The 25,250-nt window shown below is 45.9% G+C and overlaps 1 protein-coding gene across 3 annotated transcripts in view; it reads right to left on the bottom strand.

Annotated features, from left to right (window-relative positions):
• NCBP3 (nuclear cap binding subunit 3) overlaps positions 1-17,323 on the bottom strand; it is a 41,200-nt gene extending 23,877 nt beyond the window's left edge. Inside the window, exons 1-4 of one of the 3 annotated variants that reach the window (XM_053910714.2) lie at positions 17,089-17,323; positions 14,901-14,966; positions 12,649-12,754; positions 2,027-2,152 (exon numbers count right to left, since the gene is read on the bottom strand). In XM_053910714.2, the coding sequence (XP_053766689.1) occupies positions 2,027-2,152; positions 12,649-12,754; positions 14,901-14,966; positions 17,089-17,271 (481 nt within the window). In that variant the 5' untranslated portion in view covers positions 17,272-17,323. The remainder of the gene's footprint in view (positions 1-2,026; positions 2,153-12,648; positions 12,755-14,900; positions 14,967-17,088) is intronic. The other 2 variants (XM_053910715.2, XM_024565232.4) reach the window with 2 other exon arrangements.
• Between the last annotated feature and the right edge of the window lie 7,927 nt (positions 17,324-25,250).

The following is a 25,250-nucleotide window of genomic DNA, read 5'->3' as shown; positions in this document are numbered from 1 at the left end:
TTAATGACTTAAACAAGCGGTTAACAAACTATAACCTGCAGGCTAAATCCAGCCCATCACCTGTCATTTATTTATTTGTTTATTTATATTTGCACCAGCTTTATTTAGGTATAGTTACTGTACAATAAACCCCATCCACTGCCTGTTTTTATAAATAAAGTTCTATGGAAAACAGGCTCATTCAATTACACATTGTCTATGGCTGCTTTTATGCAATTACGGCAGAGCTGAGTAAATGTGACAGAGACTATATGGCCTGTAAAGCCTAAAATATTTACTACCTAGTAGTTCATTAAAAAAAGTTAGGCAACCCCTGATTTGGATGATCAGGGGTTGTAAGCTAAGCGAAAAGAAAAAAGGAGAAAAATCTTTCACTCAGTCATACGTCTTCTTCTTTCAGTGAAAACACTGAATCAACATCTTCCAAAGAACACAGCCAGAAAAACCAGGCTGCTATATACAGGGTACAACCTGGCAGGTCTGCAAGCTGGCAATAAGCAAAGCCAGACTAGAAGTGAGTCAAGGTAAGAAGCCAACCAATTTTGCTTCTGGATACAACTCCACATCAAGATGATGATGCTTTGGGGATCCCAACCTGTCACCACACTGGAAGAATCACAGAACAGCCTCTCTGTTCCAGTCTCAGGTCCCATTCCCTTGTCTCTCTTAGATCAGGAGGGGAGAGACTTCCATACCCTATATAGGGAGGGACCACGTCCTGGTCAGCAGGAAGCAGTTACTGAAGACCTACAGTCCTCCCTCATCATCCCTAAAATATCTCAGAGGTGGAAGTCTCTGAAGGGGGAATGAGACAGGCTAGTAAGCCAGGACAACTGGAATAGGGAAACTGAAACAGATAGTTAAATGGCCATGCAGTTCACAGCCATCTTCCCTAACCAAGGACACTTAAGTGTAAATGGTTTGCACTTCTCCTCCCCAACCAGAGGGTAAACAGCTTAAGTCACCCTCCTCAAGGAGTTAGAGAGCAGAAATCCAGTTAGTGCCATTTGTGCCAACCACATCCAAAGACAGGCACAGTCAGGGGAATAAATCTCATTTTGGCACGTCAACATAAAGCTGACAGATATTCTATTGAGATCCTCCCCTAAGACCTTTCCTAACTCCTGGCCATTAATACAACCCTCAAGACGAAGGGCCCAGAGTATACTCTCAATCTCCCTCTTCCTCTCAGGGAGCTGCTGTACCTTTCCCTCCCCCTCTTCTTCCCCACAGGTGCATCAGTTTTGCCTTTCCCTTTCCTAAGCCCCAAGGCCCTTCCTCTGTCTCTGTAACTTGTTTCCTGAGCCCATGCGGCCCAGCTGGCTCGTTTGTACTACATTTGTAACTTTCTAAAGAAACTCTTATAATTTAAAAAAAAAAAAGGGGGGGGGGGCAAGAAACCAGCAGAGTGGCCACCAGAGGTCAGGACAGACTTGCAGTGGAGAGGCAAGTTAAAAATTACAGTTGGTCACAGGTTAATGCAAGCAGGTGAAGTTCCAGAAGACACAGTCCAAAACAAGCAGAGACGCGAGGTCTAGTACAGTGCCAGAGGGTTCTGACACATTTCTAGGTTAAAGACACTGAGGCAGAGCCAGCCCTCTGCATGACTTTATGGCAAGTTGCAATGACAAATCCTAAAACCTTGAAAAAGAAGTCCTCAGCCCAAGTCCATACAGCTGGATCCTCCACCCTTTTGTTGGGGATTGTGGGGGTTAAAAGAGGCCTCGGTTGTGTACAACAGAATTAGATGCCAGCAACCAGTTTCCTAAGCCCTGGTCACCACCCCTGAGCTGACTTGGAATACTCATGGGGTGTAATTTGGTAATTTGGTTAATGCACCTGGTTCTCATCAATGGGCATTCTCTTCCTCTCCTAAGCTAAGGGCAGAGGTTAGGCATAAACAAGTAGTCTGGGTCATAATTGTTCACCATCTGAGATGGCAAGAACACTTATTTTGTTTAGAACACTTATTTTGTTTAAAATAATAAACAAAAGTATATTCAACAGAAAAGCTGGGTGTACTTACAGGAGGTATCATCCAACCATTCGATGTGAGCCGGAGGATATTCTTTAAAATAGGAAAAGATATCCTGGGTGCTCATCTCATCTACTCCGCAGATGTAGATGGTCTCCAGTCTCACTTTGGGGATTGCTAGGAAAGCAGGACACAGAAAAGATGACAGGATGTCCCCACCCACCACTGCACATCCCACCAGTACCCCTTAACAGCTCAGATCACATGCGCTTAGGAAAGAAACATGCTGAAAGAGATGACATTTATTTTTAAAAAAGATATGACAGCAAGGTACACACTATTTTAATTTTTATCACAGACCAAACAGCATTAAACAAATGACTTAATTCAGAGCAGGTACTTTGGCTGAGAATAAAATATACAATACCTCTCCCCCAATTAGCCAGCAGTAATTAAAGCAATACCAAACTCAACAGTATGACTCATTAAACTTGACAAGCTGATTCTAAAATGTTTAAATGTGTCTACAGCCATACCACTCTGAACGCGCCCGATCTCGTCTAAAATGTTTAAATGTGTATCAAAGCAAAATGTGCAATAGTTAAGACAATTTCTGAAAAAGAAGAGATGCTGCCCCTAGATACAAAGCAAAGAAGGAAACTTGAGTAAAATAATCCTACAAATATCCCTGGCTTATATAGCTCAGTGGATTGAGAGCGGGCTGTGAACCAAAGGGTCACCGGTTCAATTCCCAGTCACAGCACTGCGGACCAAGTCCCCAGTGGGGGCCCCATAAAGGCAACCACACATTGATGTTTCTCTCCCTCTCTTTCTTCATCCCTTCCCCTTTCTCTAAAAATAAATAAATAAAATCTTTAAAAAAACATTATAGATTAAAAATAATACTACAAATAATAAGAAACTGACAGCTTACAATAAAACTGGGCAAAGAACATAAGCAGGCAATTCGCACAAGAGGAAATACAATGAACATATGAAAAGATGGTTAATCTCACAATCAGAAAAATGCATATTAAACAATATGCCCAGTTTTCATTAACTAGAAGTTTTTAAAAACTTATGTCTTTCATTATCAATTGTTGGTTGTATGGAGGAAAAGACCCACTCCCTCTGCTGGTGGGAGTGTGAAATGGCACAGCCACTCTGAAGGACAATATTATATCATTTAGCACATGCCCTATAGGCATAAGTACTCCTCAGTACCTACTTTAAACACACATGGGAGCCCTTGCTGGTGTGGCTCAGTGGGTTGAGTGCCGACCTGTGAACCAAAAGGTCGCCAGTTCGATTCCTAGTCAGGGCACATGCCTGGGTTGTAGGCCACGGCCCCAGTTGGGGGTGTGTGAGAGGTAACCGATGATCATATTTCTCTCCCTCCCTTTCTCCCTCCCTTCTCCTCTCTCTGAATAAAATCTTTAAATACACGTGAGTCCACACCGTAGCTCACACAAAGATGTTCACTGCAGCACTACTGTTAATAACCCACTAGCTATCAGAGTGATATCTTATGGTTTATCCATACAATAGAATATTATTTAGTTAAATACCATGGAAAGATTCTAAGACAGGGTGAAAAAAAGCTGTAGAAAAATACAATGTGATGACATTTAAAAAGTTACAACATAAATACCAAAATATATTTCCTCAGGGTACATGTTTGGGTGAACAAATACCTAGGAAAAGGCCTAGTATGATTCTAGCCACATCAACAGTTTGCTACCTCCAGGGAAGAAGAAAGATTAAAGGCTGTGGTCAGGAATTCTACGCAGCAGAGAGAAAGAAGGAGCTTATACCTTTTGCAACAGCATGGATGGAACTGGAGAGCATTATGCTAAGTGAAATAAGCCAGGCGGTGAGGGACAAATACCATATGATCTCACCTTTAACTGGAACATAGCAAAAGAAGAAAAAAGCAAACAAAATATAACCAGAGACACTGAAGTTAAGAACAATCTAACAATAGCCAGGGGGGAGTGGGGTGGGGACAGTGGGAAGAGGGGATTACAGGAACTACTATAAAGGACACATGGACAAAATCAAGGGGGAGGGTGGAGGTGGGGGAGGGAGGTGGGTTCAGCTGGGGTGGGGTGGAGGGATCAGGAGAAAAGGCATATAACTGTAATTGAATAACAATAAAAAAAATTTTAAAAAAAAAGGCTGTGGTCAAAAACAGAACCTTAGCCCTTCCACTGGTATGTTAATTTTTTTCCCAGTACTTTAAGCATATTATCTCATTTAATCTTTTTAATTATGAAATATGTAAATATATCAATACAAAAAAAAATTTAAAATACTTGCATATTCACCACTTAGCTTCATGCCTAACTTCTGTAAAAGAACTGAAGCAAATAAAATAGTGCATGTGAAACTGGGGCCAGGGCAACCTCCCCACATCCCTCTCTCCCTCCCTTCTCTGAAGTAACTGTCAAGAACTCAGTATCTGCTACATTATGTTTCGATGTCACATATTACTTTTATTTAAAACAAATAAACTTAAAATACATGTAAATACTTTCAGATGAAAAAAAATTTAAATAGTTGCTCTGTGATTTTGAAGAGTAAAAGGTTTAAGGGGAGCCCACGTAGGTGTGTCCAAACTCGATCAGGCGACCCCTTCGTGCCACCCAGGTTCCTGACGATGGAGAGACTGAGACCTGCGACTCTCAGCAAGTCCTTAGTGACCAGCAGCACTACAGTAAACAAAGGCCCACGTGAGACGGGTGTTCACAATGGACATCCAGAGTGGGGAACTGGGGTCAGACCAGCGGGCCTTCTCAGTTCTTCAAGCTAACAGTCACGAGTATGGATGAAAAAGACCCCAAGTAAAGAGATGGAACAAACAATGGGGAGAGCCCCTGAAGATGGCAGAGGGAAGAGACTGAGCACCAGGGAAAACGTATCTTGTAGGAGACTTGTTGGCTTGATAACAAGGGTTTACTCATAGATGAGATAAACAAAGAAAGGATAACACCAAAAAATCACAAAAATAAATATCCACAGTATCACAGCAGTATTCTAACATTATAACATTTTTTTAATCCTCACCGGAGGACATGCTTATTGATTTTAGAGAGAGGGGAAGGGAGGGAAGAAAAGAAGGAGAGAACACCGATGTGTTGCCTCTTGTACACGCCCTGACTGGGGACCAAACCCACAATTTAGGCATGTGCCCTGACCAGGAATCGAACCCATGACCTTTCGATTTATGGGATGAAGCTCCAACCAACTGAGCCACACTGGCCATGACTAACATTATATTTTTATTTAAAAAAGGAAAAAGAAAAAACACCCTACAATGAGGAAATAGCTTGAAAACAAAACAAACAAAAAGAGAAGGTAACTAATAAGACTTCTGGCCTCAGAAATCTTTATTTAATGTAGAGAATGGTATACACATCTAGAAATGGGCCATGGACAATCTTGTTCAAAGAAGTAGGTAGAGATATAAGATTAAAAAAAACCGCCATATCACTACCGAGATAAACTAGTCTCCATCAGCTGGAGGATAAGAAACGTTCATTCTCAAAAGAGAACCAAACTGACAGTAGCAAGATGCTCATTAAGCTCAGAACTGATGGAAGGCTGCCAAAGGGGAAGGCTCAGTGCTTCCTCACCTTGCTGACAAAGTCACTGCTTAAAATAAAAGCCAGCAGGAGCCCAGATTTGTGCCCAATCATGAGAAAGGACTAATCGCTGAGATGGCAGTACAGATGGATTAGGGAATGAGAACTGGACATTTACCGAGTGCTGACTTTAAGTAAGGTGGTGAGGGCATCATCTTAAATTTTTCTAACAGGAAAGAAAACAACAAATGACAGATAATAGGAAAGCAGATTTCTAAACATCCAAAGAAAAAGCAGCCAATCCTGTAGCCTCAAACTAGAATGATAAAAAAGCTGGAAGACACTAAATTAGTAACTCAGAGTATGAGAGGTGATCCCAAGGAAAGAGAAGGCAGCAGAGCTCCGGTGGGAACAATCTGCCAAAGGACATACATGGGAGACATATAAAGGGAAAATGGCTAGTGACAAATGTAAAAGAATGAATGTAAGATTCTAAAGGACTAACGCCAGGCTATATAAAGACATGGAAAATGCAGATGACAGACTGTCAGTGAAAAGGAAAGGGAAAAACAAAAATAAAGTCCACACCCAGGAAAGGTTAGAAGGAAATACAGACAATGTCGACAATGACTGGATTTGGTGGCAGACTGTGGGCAACTTTTCTTCTTACTCTCCTTTCCAAATGTTTTTTGGTGGACATGAGTTGTTTGTATAACATCTAATGAAGAAAAGGATACAGTCCAGAACATACAGGCTCATCAAAAATGCTGGTGGCTCCCCCTGGCCGGTGGCTCAGTTGGTTGAAGCATTGTCCCATACACCAAAAGGTTGCAGGTTCAATTCCTGGTCAGGGAACATACCTAGGTTATGGGTTTGATCCCTGGTTGGGGCGTGTACAATGTTTTTCTCACACCGTTTCTGTTTTTCTCTCTCTCTGAAATCAGTAATAAAAAAGTGCTGATGGCATTTTAAAAAAGTATTAGAACAACACTGCTTTGGGAAGATGATGCAGGAAAAAAGGCAGAACTGTTGATCTATTTCTATAATTGGCCATAGAATAGCTATCATTAAGTAAGAACTAAAATCCAAGACAGGTCGCAAAAGCAAAAGAATTCGTTTTAATAAATTTACATCTACTAGTCCAGAATTCCATCCCGATGTACTGACTGAGTCACGCAGTTGTGGTTCCAGAATTAGGCAGTGATCTCTAAAGGTCCCAGGAAAGGAGTGAAGTACCTTAAAGCCTTGAGAAGGACTGACCCTGTACTGAATTTCCTAAAAGGAGAAAAAAAGAAATTCCCAAACAACAGATTGAAAAGATTAATGTCATTCTCAGAAATTTTTGAAAAGTAGCTTATCAAACAATCTACGATGCCTTAAGAAATCAAGTCTCTCCAATAGGAAATGATGTGAGTTCATTAAGAAGCAAGCCACACTAACCTCTTTTCTTTTTTTGACAGCATTACCAGGCCAAAAAATTCAAATAATACCATAGACGGTGTTCTGTCTTGAGATCATTAAGGTATGTAATCTAGCTCCTCATGACAATAAAATGAAATGTGGGCCTGATAATAAACTAAGACTTGTAGCTCATAGACCTGTGTTTCATGGCATGAAACGGGATCACCCTGATCAACCTTTACCAACACCTGGATGACGAGGCAGAAGCCCGGCACTCCAAAGCGAGGCACAGAGCTGAACTACTGAAAGGTACGGTTAAGATGAAAATGAACTCAACACACTGAAATGGAGTCCTGAAACTAACAAGAGGTAATCTTCTGGGGATAAGTAGGAAAGTAATTTCTAAACAGGGCCTGAAGTATAGGACAAGAAAGACTGCTCTGAGGGGCAGAATTCGTAGGGGAAAGAGGTGGGAGCTTTGGTTGACTGGAAGGCGAACACAACACTGAAACGGCTAGGAAGGAGACTGTGGTACAGCCCTGCCCAGCTGTCCATGGAGCCACCATGCCTGGAATCTACAACTCACTTTATGAAGGACATTTATGAAAAGAGTTTAGAAGACAGACCACAAAGTCAAGTCACATGAAGAAAGTTTAGGAAATGGGCTTACTGCCCATTCACCCGAAGGACTATTAGGTGAATGAGGAAAGGACTTAACATTGTTCTAAGGGTCACACAGTAACTAATAGAAATTACTAGAAAGCTATTTCTGTTCAACATGAGGAGCATGTATTAACATGTATCCAAAACCAAAATCAACTACTTCGTAAACAGTTCTGCCATCACTAGGAAACGTTCAAGGCAGAAGTGAAAAGTGCCCTGGGAACTTTGCCAAAAGGCCTACAGGGCTGGTCAGGAGGTGAATTTTGATGACCTCCGAGGTCCCTTCCAACCATGAAAGCTTTGCTCTCGGGGATAAGGAAACCAAAGCTGCTTGACGCTGTGAGTCACGAAGGAGTAAGCAGAAAATCGCTCTTGATGCTGACGGTGTAGTGCGGCATTTCCCACACTGTGTCCCTGAATGCTGGCAGAAAGATCAGGAGCACCGCGTTCAGTCGAAACGGCCTTCAAATCACAGCCTTGCTACTCACCTGGCTGTGGGACCTTGGACAAGTTTCTCAACCTCTCAGCCCCCTAGCTTCCCCATCAGTAAAACAGAAAAGATAATTACTTTCCCTTCACAGGGCTCTTGAAAAGACAAGTTAAGCACACAGCAGAGTGGAACACAGTACACAGTATCAATGGCATCTTTTACTACTGCTGTTGGCATTAGGAAGAAGAAATAACTTGACAGCTAGCGTGGCTGAAGGAGTCAAGATGTGTATTCCAATGTCCCCATTCTCCCAAGAGGCTAGGCCTCTTAGATGACTGCTTGGAAGACGGAAAATGCCATTCAATGAAAACAACAACTGACACTGATCAGGGCCTTACTGTGTACCAGACACCACTCTAAGAACTGTAACATATTGTTAGAGCCTTCCCACAACCCTGTGAGAACAACTGTTATCTGCCTCTCCACATGAGGAAACTGAGTTTCTTGGAGGCTGAACAACTTCCCCAAGTCACAGAGTAGAAAGTAACAGGTCAGGACTGGAACACAGGCAGTCAGGCTTCAGATCCCATGCTCTTCCCCGCCACACCAGTGGCTCTTTCTCAGTTGTGACTGTACATTAGAACTACCTAGGGGCATATAAAATAACTATTTCTGGGACCGATCCAAACCCCTTGCCCACCTCCCGTCCTAATTTAAACTGATCTGGTAGTGGCAGCAGGGTTCTCCAGAGTTCCAAAACACTATCCTAGGTCATCCTGGATGAAAAACAGGCTGTAACAAGCCACCTATCCAGCTGACACCTAGGCAGATCTTTTGTTGAACTATGAGATTAGGATTGCTTTTCAAAAGAAAAAATTAAAATTTAGCCCTGACCATTATGGCTCAGTTGGTTTGGCACCATTCCACCAAGTGAAAAGTTGCCAGTTCGGTCCCCAGTCACAGCATACAGAGGCAAGCAATCCATGTTTCCCACGTCGATGTTTCTTTCCCCCTCTTTCTCCCTCCCTTCCCCTCTCTCTAAAAATAAATTAAATCTTTAAAAATAAAGTAAAATAAATTAAATTAAAATTTAACCCCCAAAGCGATCCTATTCAGGTTGGTATCGTATTCCCTTTGTACAGACAAGGAGACTGAGACCTAAAATGACTCAATAACTTGTCCACGTTCACAAAGGAACTGAGACTAGATTCCAGGAGGGCTTGAGCACCCTAAAGAGCTACAACAGAGGTGGGAAATTTGAGTGGGTGATTAGGGATGCTTCACGGAGGGAATGAAATCTGAACAAGACAAAGCATGGGACAAGGGAAAGACAAAATCAGCACAATGAAAGGCAAGAACTGCCACAACAAATGTTCACATGACTAGGACTTCTGGCCAAGATGGAGGCATAGGTAGACACACTGTGCCTCCTCGCACAACCAAAAGAAGGACAACAACAATTTAAAAACAAAAAACAACCAGAACTGATAGAAAATTGAACTGTATAGAAGTCTGACAACCAAGGAGATAAAGAAGAAACATTCATCCAGACTGGTAGGAGGGTCAGAGACAGGCAGGCGGGCAGAGAGGACTCGCGGCAAGGAGGTGGCTGGCGAACCCAGCGAGGTGGCAGATTGTGGAGCAGGGTGGGCAAAGCTGCAGCTGGCCAGCGAGGCAGCAGCTAGTGGACTGGGTGACAGAATGCACAACGCAGAGTTCCAGCATGGAGAAATAAAGCCTCAAACCACTGCCTGAAAACACCTGTGGGGGTTGAGGCGGCAGCAGGACAAACTCCCAGGCTCACAGGAGAGTTTGCTGAAGAGACTCACAGGGGCCTGGAATGTACACAAGCCCACCCACCGGGCATCAGCACCAGAAGGGCCCAATTTGATTGTGGGTAGCGGAGGGAGTGACTAAAATCCAGCAGAGAGTGGAGCAAGCACCATTGCTCCGTACTGGACCCCTCCCCCACATACAGCGTCACGGCCCAAATGAAAGAACAGATCAAAGCTCCAGAAAAAATACAACTAAGCAACAAAGAGATAGCCAACCTATCAGATGCACAGTTCAAAACACTGGTAATCAGGAAGCTCACAGAATTGGTTGAATTTGGTCACAAATTAGATGAAATAATGAAGGCTATGCTAAGAGAAACAAAGGAAAATGTGCAGGGAACCAAAAGTGATGGGAAGGAAACTGGAACTCAAATCAACGGTGTGGACCAGAAGGAAGAAACATCCAACCAGAAAAGAATGAAGAAACAAGAATTCGGAAAAATGAGGAGAAGCTTAGGAACCTCCAGGACATCTTTAAACGTTCCAACATCTGAATTATAGGGGTGCCAGAAGGAGAAGAGGAAGAACAAACAATTGAAAACTCATTTGAATAAATAATGAAGGAGGACTTCCCTAATCTGGCAAAGGAAATAGACTTCCAGGAAGTCCAGGAAGCTCAGAGAGTCCCAAAGAAGCTGGACCCAAGGAGGAACACACCAAGGCACATCAACATTATATCAGCCAAGATTAAGCAGAAGGAGAGAATCTTAGAAGCAGCAAGAGGAAAGGACACAGTTACCTACAAAGGAGTTCCCAAAAGACTGTCAGCTGATTTCTCAAAAGAGACCTTACAAGCAAGAAGGGGCTGGCAAGGAGTATTCCAAGTCATGAAAGGCAAGGGCCTACATCCAAGATTGCTCTATCCAGCAAAGCTCCATTTAGAATGGAAGAGCAGATAAAGTGCTTCCCAGATAAGGTCAAGTTAAAGGAGTTCATCACCACCAAGCCCTTATTATATGAAATATTAAAGGGGTTTATCTAAGAAAAAGAAAAAAATATGAACAGTAAAAAGGACAGCAAACTCACAGGTATTAACAACCACACCTAAAACAAAAACAAGAGCAAACTAGGCAAACAACTAGAACAGGAACGGAACCACAGAAATGGAGATCACATGGAGGGTTATCAACAGGGGAGTGGGAGTGGGAGAGAGGGGGGAATAGGTACAGAGAATAAGTAGCATAAATGGTAGGTAGAAAATAGACAGGGGGAGGGTAAGAATAGTATAGGAAATGTAGAAGCCAAAGAACTTCTATGCATGACCCATGGACATGAACTATAGGGGGGAATGTGGGAGGGAGGAGGTGTGCAGGATGGAGTGGAGTGAAGGGGGAAATGGGACAACTGTAATAGCATAATCAATAAAATATACTTTTTAAAAAATGAAAAATGTTCACAGGACTAGAAGTAAACAGATGGTAAAACTATAGTGCTTTCAAGGGGGAGGTATGAGAGAGGCTTCAGAGCTCTGCTTGGGCCCAGACTGAGCACGCACGTGAAGACCAAGCTGCATAGCTCTCCTCGCCTTCACAGGGCTTTTCCTGAAACAAAAGTCCACCAAGCCAATGCCTGGAAACCCAACCTGCAAGGGAAGCAAGGTCATATTTCCAACTCGAACTCATGATGCAGGAAAAAGAATAAAGCGGCATGCAGAGTTGAGCCCTATCTAAGCTACCTATCCACTGGGATAGCCTGAGGAGGACTGGGCCTGTGCTATCCTCACATATTATTAGGCAACAGAGTAAAGTAGTTCGGAGCCAGGCTTGAGCCAGAAAAACCTAGGCTGAACTCCCGACTCCACTTTTAGCTGCATAATCTCAGGCATTTATTAAACTTCTTTGGGCCTATTTCTACTTCTTTGTAAAACAGAAATAAAAAATATATCCCTCATACAGTTGTTGTGAGAAGAAACGAATAAGCAATATGCCCATTAACACAGTGACAACTAAGACAGCAAGTTCCCAACAAAGAGTAACTATTCTTTCATTCATTTAACATGTTTTTACCAATCAAGCAAGCCTAGAGAAACACACAGCACCGCACAAACTTTTAATATGTATTCAGAGGTCTGCCTATTAAGCCCTCGGCAAATACCAAAATTTGCAAACACAGCAGAGGGAGGAGACCATCTGTATTAATGGATTAAATTAGTGTGGAATAATAAATATGGCTATGAACTCACTAACAAGTAATAGTAATTTTCCCTTTTATTTACAAATTCCTTCAGAACACTGGGGCAGATCACTCTGTATTATTCAGGGTTAGTTCTAGAAAGCAAAACACTTACCCTCACACAACACAAAAATAAAAAAAAATCATAAGCCTGTATCAACAGAAGTATTGATGGCTTTTCCCCCACCAATCCCAATACTGCTGACTCCCCTGAGAGAAGGTCTCACTGCGATATATTTCCAATACATTTAAAGGCAAAGAAAAGTCAACCACTCTATGATAAGAGCAGAAAATAGGTAAGAGTCCATAGAAGCACAGGTTCTAATCTCGGCTCTGCCACTAACTGGGTGACTTTCTCTGGACCTCCTCTGACAAGACAATCCCTTTTTTCCAGCTCTAACATCTGAGACACAGCGAACCCAACTTTAAACAGGCCACCTCAAAAATGGAGACTTCACAAATCCCTCTCCTTTGGGAGTATGTGGATGAAGACTGGACATCCAAGGCAAGGCCGGAGGTGCAAGGCCATGGTAGCACAAAGTTAGTGTCTGGGGAAATGGGAAAAAATCCCCCTCAGCCACCCTGTACCTTTCTTCATCATGTCTCGGTCCAAGGCTACATTTCTTTGGGCAAGATTTACTTCTGATCGAAAATGGAAGCGCTTGGCTCGCTGTTCTTTCTTTTCTATTGCTTCCTGGAAGGTAGAGAAAAAGCCATTTTTCAATGAACAAGGAAAGTTAAACCACACACGCAATCATAAACAGAACACAATGCATCAGTGACAACCCTAAAATAAATCAGAAGACATAAGCAACAATGTGTCTTTAATAATTTTTGTAGAGAACAGGATTCAAAAATCAATGACTGGGAGGGTGTGCGCTGATGCTGCTGTAATTCGCAATCATCTGCACGATGATTCCATGCCTATCATCACTGTGTCTGGGGCAGCGCAGGAATCCAATGAGTGTTAGTTGATTCAATGAGTAATAAATGATACTTAATTCTCTGGCATTTCATTTATTATTAGCAATCATGCTTTGAACAAATTACAACTAAACAATCTCAGATCCAAATTTTCCAGGTGCAGAAACTGAAGCACAAAAAAGTTAAAAGGCTTGCTGGGCACTTCAGCTAGTAAGTGGGGGCAGAACTTCTGATCTCAATGCCATTTCCGGGAGCCCCACCACCACGGCCATTCCACATTGTCTGTGTGCATGGTAATCACACCTATCACCCTGGTCCACATTATGTCTGCGTGAACAGTCCACTCCCCGAGGCTTTTTCCTGGTTTAAAAATAACAGTGAGGCAAAGAAACACTCTCCTCTATTCTAGGCTCGTGTCCATGGAATTGCCTGTTTTCATCTTAAAGTGACAAGAAGCACTGACGCTTCACTGAAAAACAAAATAATCAGCTTCACAAGTTTTTAACTAAGAGCTAAAATAAATGCAGATCCAACTGTGGGTTTCTGATAGCTCTTAGGAATCTTTCACTAATTACATATTGACTTTGTCACACTAATTGAAGGTCTGCGGACTATAGAAAGCCTGTGGGGATCCGTAAAGCAGCAACTGCTCTGTTATTCCCCAATAGTGATGCTAATGTCACTGAAGTCTTCCCAGTGCCAACCACTAATCTACCTTCCCTTAGTAACAACTAAGGTACCAGTTCTGAGACTACCACTCTTTCCCCCATATATTTGTTTCATGTAATGGCAAACTATGTAGGATTAAGAACAGGACAATCTGCTTCTTTTTAATTACAACAAGAAAACATCTTGCCCTGGCTGGTGTGGCTCAGTGGATGGAGCACTGGCCTGTAAACCAAAGGGTTGTTGGTTCGATTCCAGATTCCCAGTCAGGGAACGTGCCAGGGTTGTGAGCCAGGTCCCAATGGGGGGTGCACTAGAGGCAACTACACATGGATGTTTCTCTCCCTCTCTTTCTCCCTCCCTTCCCTTCTGTCTAAAAATAAATAAATAAAAACTTAAAAAAGAAAGACAGAAAACATCCTCGCTCTATTTTCTTGCCTGCTCTTCTGGCCTTCAAGCCATCTATGACAGACTGAGACCCAGATAAAATGTAAAAAGGTAAGCATGACGTATTTTTTATTTTTCCTTTTATGCATCCCAATATGGCAATATTATACTACTATTCAGAATTAATTCAAAATTCTGTTCCAAACTTAACTGTATACGTTAAAGTCAGAAAGAATACCTTAACTGGATATCACCAATTAAAGCAGCAAATACGCACTGACTATAATAAGGAAAATAATAGGTCTGGCTCTGGGAGGAGGAGTTACAGTGAGGTTGGTAATCTAGTAACAGCAATCCCTAGATAAAAGATAATACTCCCAGGTACTGAGAATAATTCCGCTGACTTGGTCTTCAAAGTTTAGGCAGCCACTCACAATCAGGAAACCCTATTTTTCTAAGCCTGCTACCCGCGAGGAATGAAGACATTTACTAAGGGCCTACTATGTGCCAAGCACTTTTCATGTTTTGTTTCATTTAAAGTAGAAACAGCACATCATTTGTAAAGAATGGACACAGCATAAGAAAAGCATTCCCAGTGCAGACCTTTTCCTTGGATAGAGTTAAAAAAACAAAGCACCCAGCTATAGTGATTTCGCCTTGTGAACGCGAGCACACACAGACACTGCCCGCACGTTTTCAGAATGCACAAAGGCATCAGTGTGTAAGATGAAATTTAAGTTAAATACATTTTAATCCAGCAATAAGAGAAAAGAGAAGGAAAAGAATAATTACAGTTCTGCAAGTTCTAGGGACCAAGTTCACCCACTTATCAGAATGAATAAATAAATCATGGTCTGTCTTACCTTGGAGGTGACATCAATTCCAGTGATGAAGCTGCCAGCCTTGTTCTCATATCTTCTGCTTGTGTCCTACCACAAGGGGGAAAGGTAAGAAATGCTGACAACAATTGACAAAAAACTCATCCCGACCCTGACAACCCCTTATTATGAGAAAGCCCATCCCAGTGACGCTGTGGTAGCAATCAACCACTCTAAGGAGAAGTCTTTTCCAAGTCAGAAAATCTTATAATTCCATCTACCCAAGGTACCTGTGTAAATGAAAATCTGAAGGCTTTTATGAAAAACACCCGAGATGAGCCCTGGCTGGTGTGGCTCAGTGGTTGAGTGCCAGCCTAGAAATCAAAGGGTCACAGGTTCCATTCCCAGTCTAGACTGGGCACATGCCTGGGTTGCCAGCCAGGTCCCCGGTGGGGGGCTCATGAGAGGCAACCACACATTGATGTTTCTCTCCCTGTCTTTCTCCCTCCCTTCCCCAAATCTTTAAAAAAGAAAAACATCCAAGAGGAGACACAGTCACTTATCTCCGCCACCCAGACTAGCCAAATGCATCATGCCAGGCCACCAGACTCACCCAGACCTACGGAAAACACAGCCCAGTGCAAGGAAAAGAGGGTGGGATCCAGAAACCCAGGGCTCCAATGGCAGCTCTGACATTCTCGGATTACACAACACTTCACCGTTCCTTTGGCCTGTCTGGGCCTAGGTTTCTGCCATGGTATCTGCCTACCTTCCTGACCTCTTCTACTGCTGTCCTATTTGTGCTATAGAACTTTGTTCCCCCAACCATGATGTTTCTCTCCATCTCTTTCTCCCTCCCCTCCCCTCTGTCTAAAAATAAATAAAATTATTAAAAAAAAATAAAAAAAGAACTTTGTTCCCCCAACCAAACACTCCTGTCGCATCCCAGAGCCTCTAAGCTTACTGTTGCCCCCTACTGGGAACACTGTAGGCGGTTGGCTCCTTTTTGTCACCTAGGTGGTTTAAATGTCACTGTCTCAGAGGACTTCCCTGACCATCCATCCCATTTGGCTTCTGGCTCTTTACACCCTCCCTGCCCTCTGCGCTCTCTGTCCCACTAACGGCTTTATTCTCGTCAGAGTACTTACCACTATCAGAAATTATTTGTTTACCTGTGTCCCCCACCTGGAACATAAACTTCAGGAGGGAGTTTAATCTTGATCAAGTGCCTAGGACTGTGCCTGGCACATGATGGGAGATGCAGTAGATGTTAAAATGAATGAATAAAGGGATGATATATACTTCACAACTGCAGTGATATTTAAATGATAGAAAGTAGTAAATGGTAAAAGGACACTATGTTAATTGTTATCATTTGCTATCTTTAGTAATCCTACCTTCACCTTTCCCCCTCATTTCAGGTTAAAAGCAAGACTTGCTGACGTGATAAAAAGTAGTTCCTTCGTGTTAGGTGAGAAATTAAGTACATGAGAAGAGCCACGCAGGCCTGAGAGCAGCCAAGAACGGGACCCAGGACCACCAAACCACAAGCAGAACACCTCCACCATCCCCACTGTGGTAAAACACGGACCAAGAACCACTGCCAGCTTCTTCGTGGACGGCTTGCTGATGTTTTGGTTTCATGAAAGGTCAGATGTAGGGGCCACGGTATGGGTGCTACCCAGTAGTGGAGCCGCGCGGGGACAAGATGACCGTCAAGTCAACGGGAACACTGAGTTCCTACTGCTGTCAAGCCTAGCCCTCTCCAGAGAAAGGGCGAGAGCTACGTTTAACAGACACCGGAGCCGGACCCACAGGGAGACCTGGATGCTAGCACCACCCGACAGTTCCTTGTGGGCCGGCCGCTCCTGGTTCTGTTCCCGCCCGGGCTCATCCTTTATCTCAAGCCCCCAGACGATCCTGGGCCCTCCTTACTCACCCTCTTGCACAGAGTAGCTCAGAGGGGCAGCGAAGGGGGCGACCTTAACTACCCTTCAGCTCCCCCCGACCTCCCTCAGCCCCCTCACACCCATTTCCGGGCTCCCCTGCGTCCTTTCCCTCCGGGTCTCTCCTGCCCGGCGCCCCTGCCCCCCCGGGGGCTCGGCTCCCTCCCTCCCCTTCCCCCGACTTCCCCCGGCCGGGGAGCCGGCCACCTCCCCTTTCAGCCCGTTGCGGCGCCGGGCACTCGCTCGCTCGGCGACCTCCTCCTCGCCCCCCCGCCTCCCTCCCGTACCGGGATCAGTTCCTTCAGCGAGCGCCGCACCGGCACTATCTCCAGCTCGCCCTCCTCCACCTCCATGGGCTCGGGCTCGCCGCGCTCCAAACTTGACCCCGCCTCCGGCGACGGGACTCCCAAGGCCGGCCCCGCGGAGGCCTCAGCCTTCACGGACACTCGCAGGCCCCGTACGGCCGCCATCGCCGCCAGCCGGCCGCACCACTGAGAGCCCGCCCCGCACACCCGCTAGCTAGAGCGCCGCCGCCACTGGCCAGAGAGCAGCCGCCTCCGCTCCCTAGAGCGTCGTCCGCTTCGGCTAGAAGGCCCCCTTCAGCGCCTCCGCCCCCTGGTGGCGGGAGAAACCCGGGCCGGCTGGAGCCGGACCTGGTGAGAAGAAGGCGGGAACGAATGGGGACGGGGGCGGGGCCTGTTGGAGGGGGCGGGGTCTGGAGAAAATCGGTGTAGCCTGGGCTTTGAAAACAGCTACGCCTCTAGCAGTAAACCTGTAATAAAAAGCGAATTTCGCCGAGGGGTCATTACGTGCCAGTGACTATTACAAGCGCTTGACTCCTGCAATAACCTTATGAAGTAGCTCCTGGTGTTCCCATTTCGCAAATGAGGAAACTGAGGCATACAAATTTCCCGAGGCGACAGGCTATTTAAGGGATAAAACCTGAATCAGCCTAGGCTATGTGGCTCCAGAGCCCAGTATGAGCTTTGATCTGTCACCTCCCAGCAGTCGGTAAGTTTACAATGTACTTGCCTTTCTAGTCTATGTCTCTTTCAAGTCTCGGAATAACTGACCCATTTGTCAAACACAAAAATTGAGTCTCCAAGAGGTTAGTGAGCTGCCCAAAGGCCAGCGCTTTCCTGAATCCCCAGGGCTTGATCCTCTGTAAAGTTCTGAACATGGTTTCTTGCAGACATTTCTAACAAGAGCGTGCTTGGGAGAGAGGGGATGTCCTTCAGGCTTCCAGAGGGCTCCACTGGTCAGTTTTTTCCTTTGATTCCTGATTGTGCACCTTCCCAGCTGTGTTACCTTGGGCTAGTTCTGGCCCCTTTCTGGGCCTGTCTTTCCATCTCAGGAGGGCATATGTGGGACCCTAGGTTCTCAGAAGCCCTACCAGCTCTGACCATGGAGGAACAAATAATTATAAACCAAGGGAGAACATAATCAGCATCAGACACACCTGGGTTTCAAGATGGCTGGCTCTTACACCATGTGTGACCTTGGGCAAGTCACTTAACAGTCAGAATCTCAGTTCCTTCAGCAGTAACATGGGACAATGTTACGCACCCCCAAAGGAGGTTGTGAGGGTTAAATGAGATTGTTATATGTACCCAAAGGAAGGGATACAGTACATCTGTGTTTCTTAAATGTGGGACAAATAACAAAACAAACACAAGCTAGAGCTCTTTCGAGGACTAGTTTTGATGAAAGGGACAAGTAGTTACACAACTGGGTTGGGATGCATCTACATGAATTTTTAAGAACATGTCAGAGGAGGTTTGCGTTGGGATGGCCAGCTTCTGTGACAGTCACAGACCCCACAGCACGCTGAGAGGCCCGCAGGGTGCAGCGGGGGACGGGGGTGGGAGAGAGGAGGAGGAATCACAGCCCACCAAGCCACCATGCAAACACCAGGGACCTAGACTCTTATCAGGAAAGCCCTTCATGCCTGTCCCTTTTTAGTCATCTAACTCACCCCCATGCCACCTTCCTGTCCTCAGCGTGGCCTGCTGAGGTGGGGACCACAGTACTAGGAGCAGTCAGGAATAATTTTTTTTAAGTTAAAAAACATGACTCAAATAAAATGAACCCATGTCAAAGCTTTTATTTATTCATTCGTGAATGAGGACAGCGATTAGATATTAAGACTAGTACAAAGGAGAATTTGAGAATGAATACAGAGTTGGTCAGTCAAAGGGATACAGAAATGAACTTAACAACATAGGTTAGTGCCCCCACAAGGCAGGGAACTGTGACTGTGGGGATTTCCTTTTCTACCAGAGAGAAAACACTTGCATTGTTATTGCACAAGAATTATTTGCTCGTTATGAATTGTCTGTAGGTGAAACCTCTACTCTCCCAGAGTTGAAAATACCCTAATCAATGCTAAATAGGAAGGCAATCAAAGAGACACATCCCTACGGAATCAGACGGTCCCCAGTGGAACAGGAGCATTGGAGAAGACCTGGTACGACACTGAGAGGATGTCCGTGTAGTTCTTTTTCCTGTTCTTTTTTTTCCGTTTCCTAAGTCTGGATAATTTTTTTTTACTTTTTCTTAAGATTTTTTAATTTATTTTTTTAGAGAAAGAAATGGAGGGAGAGAAACATCGATCAGTTGCCTCTCACACTCATCCAGCTGGGAACCTGGCCCACCACCCAGGCCTGTGCCCTGACTGGGAATCAAACCGGCGACCCTTTGGTTCACAGGCCAGCACTCAATCCACTGAGCCACACCAGCCAGGGCTGGATAATTTTTTATTCACAGGGGAAACCAGGAGAGTGGGACAATGGGACAGACTACAGGGAGAGTTTCACCAAGGAAGTGATCAAGTGTCAAATGCAGCCTCAAGTTCACAGGGGATCTTGACTTAGGTTTGTTGGCCATTGGTAACTTTGATGAGACAAATGTCCATGAAAGGGAACATAGCTTACAGATGGAATTTGAGGAAGTGTGGACAACTCTTTTGGGAAGTTTGTGAAGATGGAGGCTAGGGGACAAAGAGGATATTAAGCATCTTCTAAAAGATTCCTTTAAAAAAAAAAAACTTGGCTGAAATTGGCCACTCTCTCTCCTTTCTCTCACCCTCTTCCTTCCAGGGAGGAAAAGAATAAATAATGGAATCCCACCTCTCCTGAAGGGAAACAAAGGGAAAAGCCGTTAAAAGGTAATACAAGCTCCTGCCCTGACTGGTGTGGTTCAGCTGCCTGGGCATCATCCGGCAAACCGAAATGTCGCTGGTTCTATTCCCAGTCAGGGCACATGCCTGGGTTGTGGGTTTGGTCCCTGGTTGGAGCACATGCAAGAGGCAACCGATTGATGTATCTCTCACACATTGATGTTTCAGTCTCTCTCTTTCTCCCTTTCCCGCTCCCAAAAAATAGTCTTTTTTTTTTGTCTGTTGAAAGGGTAATATAAGTTCCTGTGATGGAATCAAATTCTACTTGAGGACTGGTAACATGGAGCACTGGCCTCAGGTAATGTCTTGCTGATTCACGTGCAGGTATTCTTTGATGCAACTTTCATTTTATTTTAATCCCCATCAAAGGACATTTTTTCAGTGATTTTAGAACGCAAGGAAGGGGGAAAGAGAGCGAAACATCGACTGGTTGCATCACGTAGGCTCCCAGACTGGAGACTGAACTCACAGCCCAGGCATGTGCCCTGACAGGGAATCAAACCTGTGACCTTCTGGTGTACTGGACGATGCTCCAACCAACTGAGCCGCACTGGCCAGGGCTGATACGATTTTAAACTGGACACCCATAACTCTGCACCCCCCTGTTCATGTCCTTGGGATATTTGCGGGTCGGCAGGTAAGGAAAAGTTCCCACAGATAAAGAAACGGTCTGAAGCAGCTGCCCCTGAGGTAGGAGGTGTGTCTGTGCTCCCCGCCCTGACATGGCTAAATTCTTAAAGCACTGTCTTCTCTCACTTTCTCCTTGTGACTTGACCACTCAGCATCACCGATGCCCGTTCCCCAGATCTTTTTCTTTTTAAGACTTTTAATTATTTACTTATTTTTAGACGGAGGAGAAGGGGAAAAGGAAGAGAGGGAGAGGAACATCATGCAGTTGCCTCTCACGCTCCCCTTACTGGGGACCTGGCCCCCAAACCAAGCATGTGCCTGACTGGGAATGGAACCGGTGTCCCCTTGGTTCACAGGCTGGCACTCAATCCACTGAGCCACACCAGCCAGGGCCCACTCCCCAGTTCTTGAAACCCCACACACTCTTCCATTATAAGGTCACACTGGGTTTTCCTTTTACCTCCCAGGCTGCCCTGCTCCAGGGCCCTTTCAGGTTCTTCTCCTCCTCCCCTGACATTAATAGTCCCCGGGGCTCAGTCTTGGATCCTCTTTCTTCTCACCCCATGCACACCCACCAGGCCATCTCATCCAGTTGCACTGCCAGCCATACCCCAAGGACCTCCATCCAGATCTCCATCTCCAGTTTCACCCTCTCCTCTGAGCTCTCGTCCCGCATGTCCAACTGCCTACTGGCCACCTTCCTTGAATGTCTCAAGGCACCTTGGACTCAACTTACCTGAGACTCAGAATCCTCCTTTCAAGCCAGGTCTATTCCTGTTCCCTGCTTCAGCACCATGGGCAATCCGGGTATGCAAGCCTGGAAGCTAGAAGCCACCACCCCTGACCCCTTCCTCTCCCACCCCATAGCCAGGTCACACAGCATCTTGTCACTCTGGTTCCCACACATTCCTCATGTCCATCCGTTTCTTTCCATCCTCTCAGCTGCCACTCCTCAGCTTCTTTCTGTCCCAGCCACCATCGTATCACCTCTTGTCTGGACACTGCTGTGGCCTCCTCCTTGGTTTTTCTGTTCTTCTCGTTCCTCCACTCCCATCCCGCCCCTACACCGTTGCCAGAGCGACCTCTTCAGCATATTATGCAGCCCTGCCATCCTCTCCAGCTTCATTTTGCACTATTCTACTCCTCACTCCCAGAATCACCACTTCGGTTCTTACAAAGCATCATGTCCCTCCTAACCCCAGGGCCCTTACACAAGCTGGTCTCTCTAGTTGGAGTGTTTTTCCCTCCTCCTTGGCCTAGCTAGTTCTTCCTCAACCTTAGATCTCAACTGGAGCTTCCCTTTCTCTGGGGGAAGCCTCCCTAACTATTCTCAGAGAGCCACTACCCCGAGCCTTTCCTATAGAGTTGCCCGCGTCAGTTCAAAACCATCCCCACTCGTGCGTGGCAACTGGGTTCACGTCTGACCCATGAGATGGCCTGTGAGAGCCCTGAAAGCAGGAACGGTGTCGATTTGGTTCCGTGTCTGACTCTGCACCTGGTTATAGAAGGCCCTGGACAAATATTGGCAGGATGGATGGATGGACAGGTGGACCTATTAAAAGGAAATGAGACCTTTTACACATTAGATTTAGAAACATGAACCCGATCCCCCCCACCACCACCCTTACCAAATTCTAGACCAGGGCTATTCAGGTCAACCATCACTGCTCATTAAAATCACCTAGGTCAGGGCACATACTTGCAGCTGGCAGGTAAGTAAGTCCTGGAGATCTAATGCACAGTGCAGTGATTGTAGACAGCAAAACTATTATAAACATTAAACTTGCTGAGAGACTAGGTCTCATTTGTTCCTACCACCAGAAGAAACGATGATTATGTGAAATGACAGAGGTGTTGGGTGTTAGCTAATGCTACAGGGGCAATAGTATTGCAATACAAATGTATCGAACACATCTTAAGTTTATACAATGTAATATGTCGATTATATCTCAATTAAAAAGTAAAAAAATTTTAAAATCACATATAAGCTGAAAGGATTACATACTGTATAATTCCCTCTATATGACATCCTGGAAGGCAAAACTTCAGAGACAGTAAAAAGATCAGAGGGTGTGAGAGGTTGGGGATGGGGTGGGGAGTGGGGGTTGGGAGGGAGGGAGGGAGGGACGAACACGTAGAGCGCAGGGCATTCTGGGGGCAGTGAGACTACTCTGCATGACTGCAATGTGGACGCATAACATTACACATTTGTCACACCTAGAATGTACAACACAAAGAGTGAATCCTAAAGCATACCGCGGACTTCAGTTAATAAAAATATATCAGTATCCGTTCATCAGTTGTAACAAATTATGCTAATGAGAAACTGGGCAGCAGGAGGGAGGGTTGAGAGAGTATGTGGGAACTCTCTGTAGTTTCCACTCAATTTTTCTATAAACCTAAAACTGTTTCAAAAAAATAAAGTCTAGCTGTGGCTGAGTAGCTCAGTTGGTTGGAGCATTGTCCAGATACGCCAAGGTTGTGAGTTCGATCTCCCTGGTCAGGGCACACACCAGAATCAACCCATGAATGTATAAATGAATGGAAACACAGGTTGATGTTTCTCTCTCTTCCTCACTCCCCCTTCCTCTCTCTCTGTACAATGAATGAATAAAACTTTTTTTTTAATCTATTAATTTAAAATAATTCTGACACCCAGACTACACCTCAGACCAATTAAATCGGGGTGGAGCCCAGGCATCGGGATTTTGTAAAAGTTCCCTGGCAATGCCAGCGTGTGGCCAGGTTGCTAACTGCTGTTTAGACTGAACAGGGAGGAAATCGTCATGTGAGCCACAGATGCCCATCCAGCAGGAGGCTGGTGCAGGGAGTCCTTGCAGGCCAGGACTGCTTTGCAGGCAAGACGAAAGACAGGCCCCTTCACTGGCCCTCCTGCTCCCCTCCTGGGCCTCCACTGACCCCTGGGGCCCAGTAGCAGACACTCTCCACATGGCTCCCTAGCCTCCTTCCGTGAGTCCCAGGCCTGCTGGTTTGCCCCACGGGAGGCTGTGAAGGTGCGCCCACCCCGTGTGTGTGGAGGGGTGGGGGTAGGGGGTGGGGGGGGCATCTGTAACCTGCGGGGTATTTATATGGGTCCCAGTACATGTCTGAGTGTCCCCTCGGTGGCCCTGACCATCCCTCCATCCTCTCTCCCAGGCTGAGACCTTATAGGATGCTAGTGGTTGGAGGAGCAGAGAGCAGGCAAAATGCCTGTGGGAGCCAGAGCTGAAAGACTTCCTCTAGGAGGAACCAGGGCCTCCAAGGGCCAACCAGGGGCTCCCCCAGTCTTCATGGGGAAGCCTGGGCTCAGCACCCCCATGTGGTTATGTCTGGAAGTCCTTCCCTATGGGCTCTGGGTTTTCCAGGCTGCTGTATGGGAAGACCTAGGTGGGAGGATGGGCAGGAGACCTGAGCTATAGCCTGGCTCTTCCCTGACTTGTTAGGTGCCTCTGAGCAATCCCTGGACCTCGGTTTCCCTACCACACTGTGCCTCCTAGAGTGGCTGTCCTCGTGGGGAAGTGATGTCATGTGCCATGGTCCTGTTCAAAGCTGCTCATTAGCATGATGCTCTGGCCTGTCAAACCCTGGCTCAGGGTTTGGTAACCAACACCTGAGATGAACCAGGTGAGAGGGTGGATTGGAGTGCTGAGGGCCACAGCCAGGAGACCAGTGAGGAAGTGAGCGATGGCAGGGTCCCAAGTTAAGGGACTGCGGTGGTGGGAAAAAATGTGAACAGGAACCCGCTTATTAGTTTTGACATTTGGGGAACTTCTGCCTAGCCGCCAGGACTTCCTCCTGGAGAGGGCTTGGCGCAGCCCTGCACGGGACCTTCACAGGATGACCGGGAAGCAGGCTGAAGCGGCTCTGGGCCTCCTCTCCTCGGATGGAAACATTGATCACCACGCCAGGCAGTCTCTGTCTGGCCTCGTTCCATCCAGCCGGGGGCTCCACAGACGGGCAAATATCAGGCAGCATGTGCTGAGTCTGAGGCCTCTGAGGCTGGTTTCAGGTAGTTCTGGAGGCAGAAAGTTCTTGGTTTTTCTTTTCAGGGTCTCATTTGCCGAGGACTCACTCTGTGCCAAGCATCGTGTTGGAAGCCTAGCACAAGGACCTCATTTAGCCTCAAAGAGCCCTGAGGAGGTGCTATTGTCTGCACTCAATAAGGAACCCTCTAATGACTTGTGAGGTCCCACGGCTATTAAATGGCCAAGCTTGGATTCAAGCTCAAGGCTGTCTGACCTCACCGCTGACTCTTTACCATGGCCATGGAAGGCTCCAGTATGATCAGGGAGCTGCAGGGTCCAAGAACTCCGTGTCAGGGCCCAAGGCCAAGGGAGCGTGGAGAGGACATCTGGCCCATGTCACAGGGATCCCTGTAAGGCTCCACTGGGAATTTTGCTCCATGAGGAGTGAGCAGCTCCCAAGGGCCAGACCCCAGCACCCCTGGGCCCCTGTGAATCAGGCAGGGCACCTTATGGGCAGCCCATTGGCTCCCAAACACCCTGTCCTTCCAAGCAGGGGCCATAGGACCTGCTCAGGTGCCTGAACCCACCCTCCTTGCCACCCCCCAGCTCCTCCCACCACTGTCCCACTCAGACCCTGCCAGAAGAGCAAGCACAGCCAGCAGGGGAGAAAGCACAC

This window comes from Desmodus rotundus, chromosome 9, assembly GCF_022682495.2.
Source record: "Desmodus rotundus isolate HL8 chromosome 9, HLdesRot8A.1, whole genome shotgun sequence".
Taxonomy (NCBI): Eukaryota; Metazoa; Chordata; class Mammalia; order Chiroptera; family Phyllostomidae; genus Desmodus; species Desmodus rotundus.
Note: the sequence above shows the minus strand (reverse complement) of the source record. Positions and strands in the feature narration are given on the sequence as shown.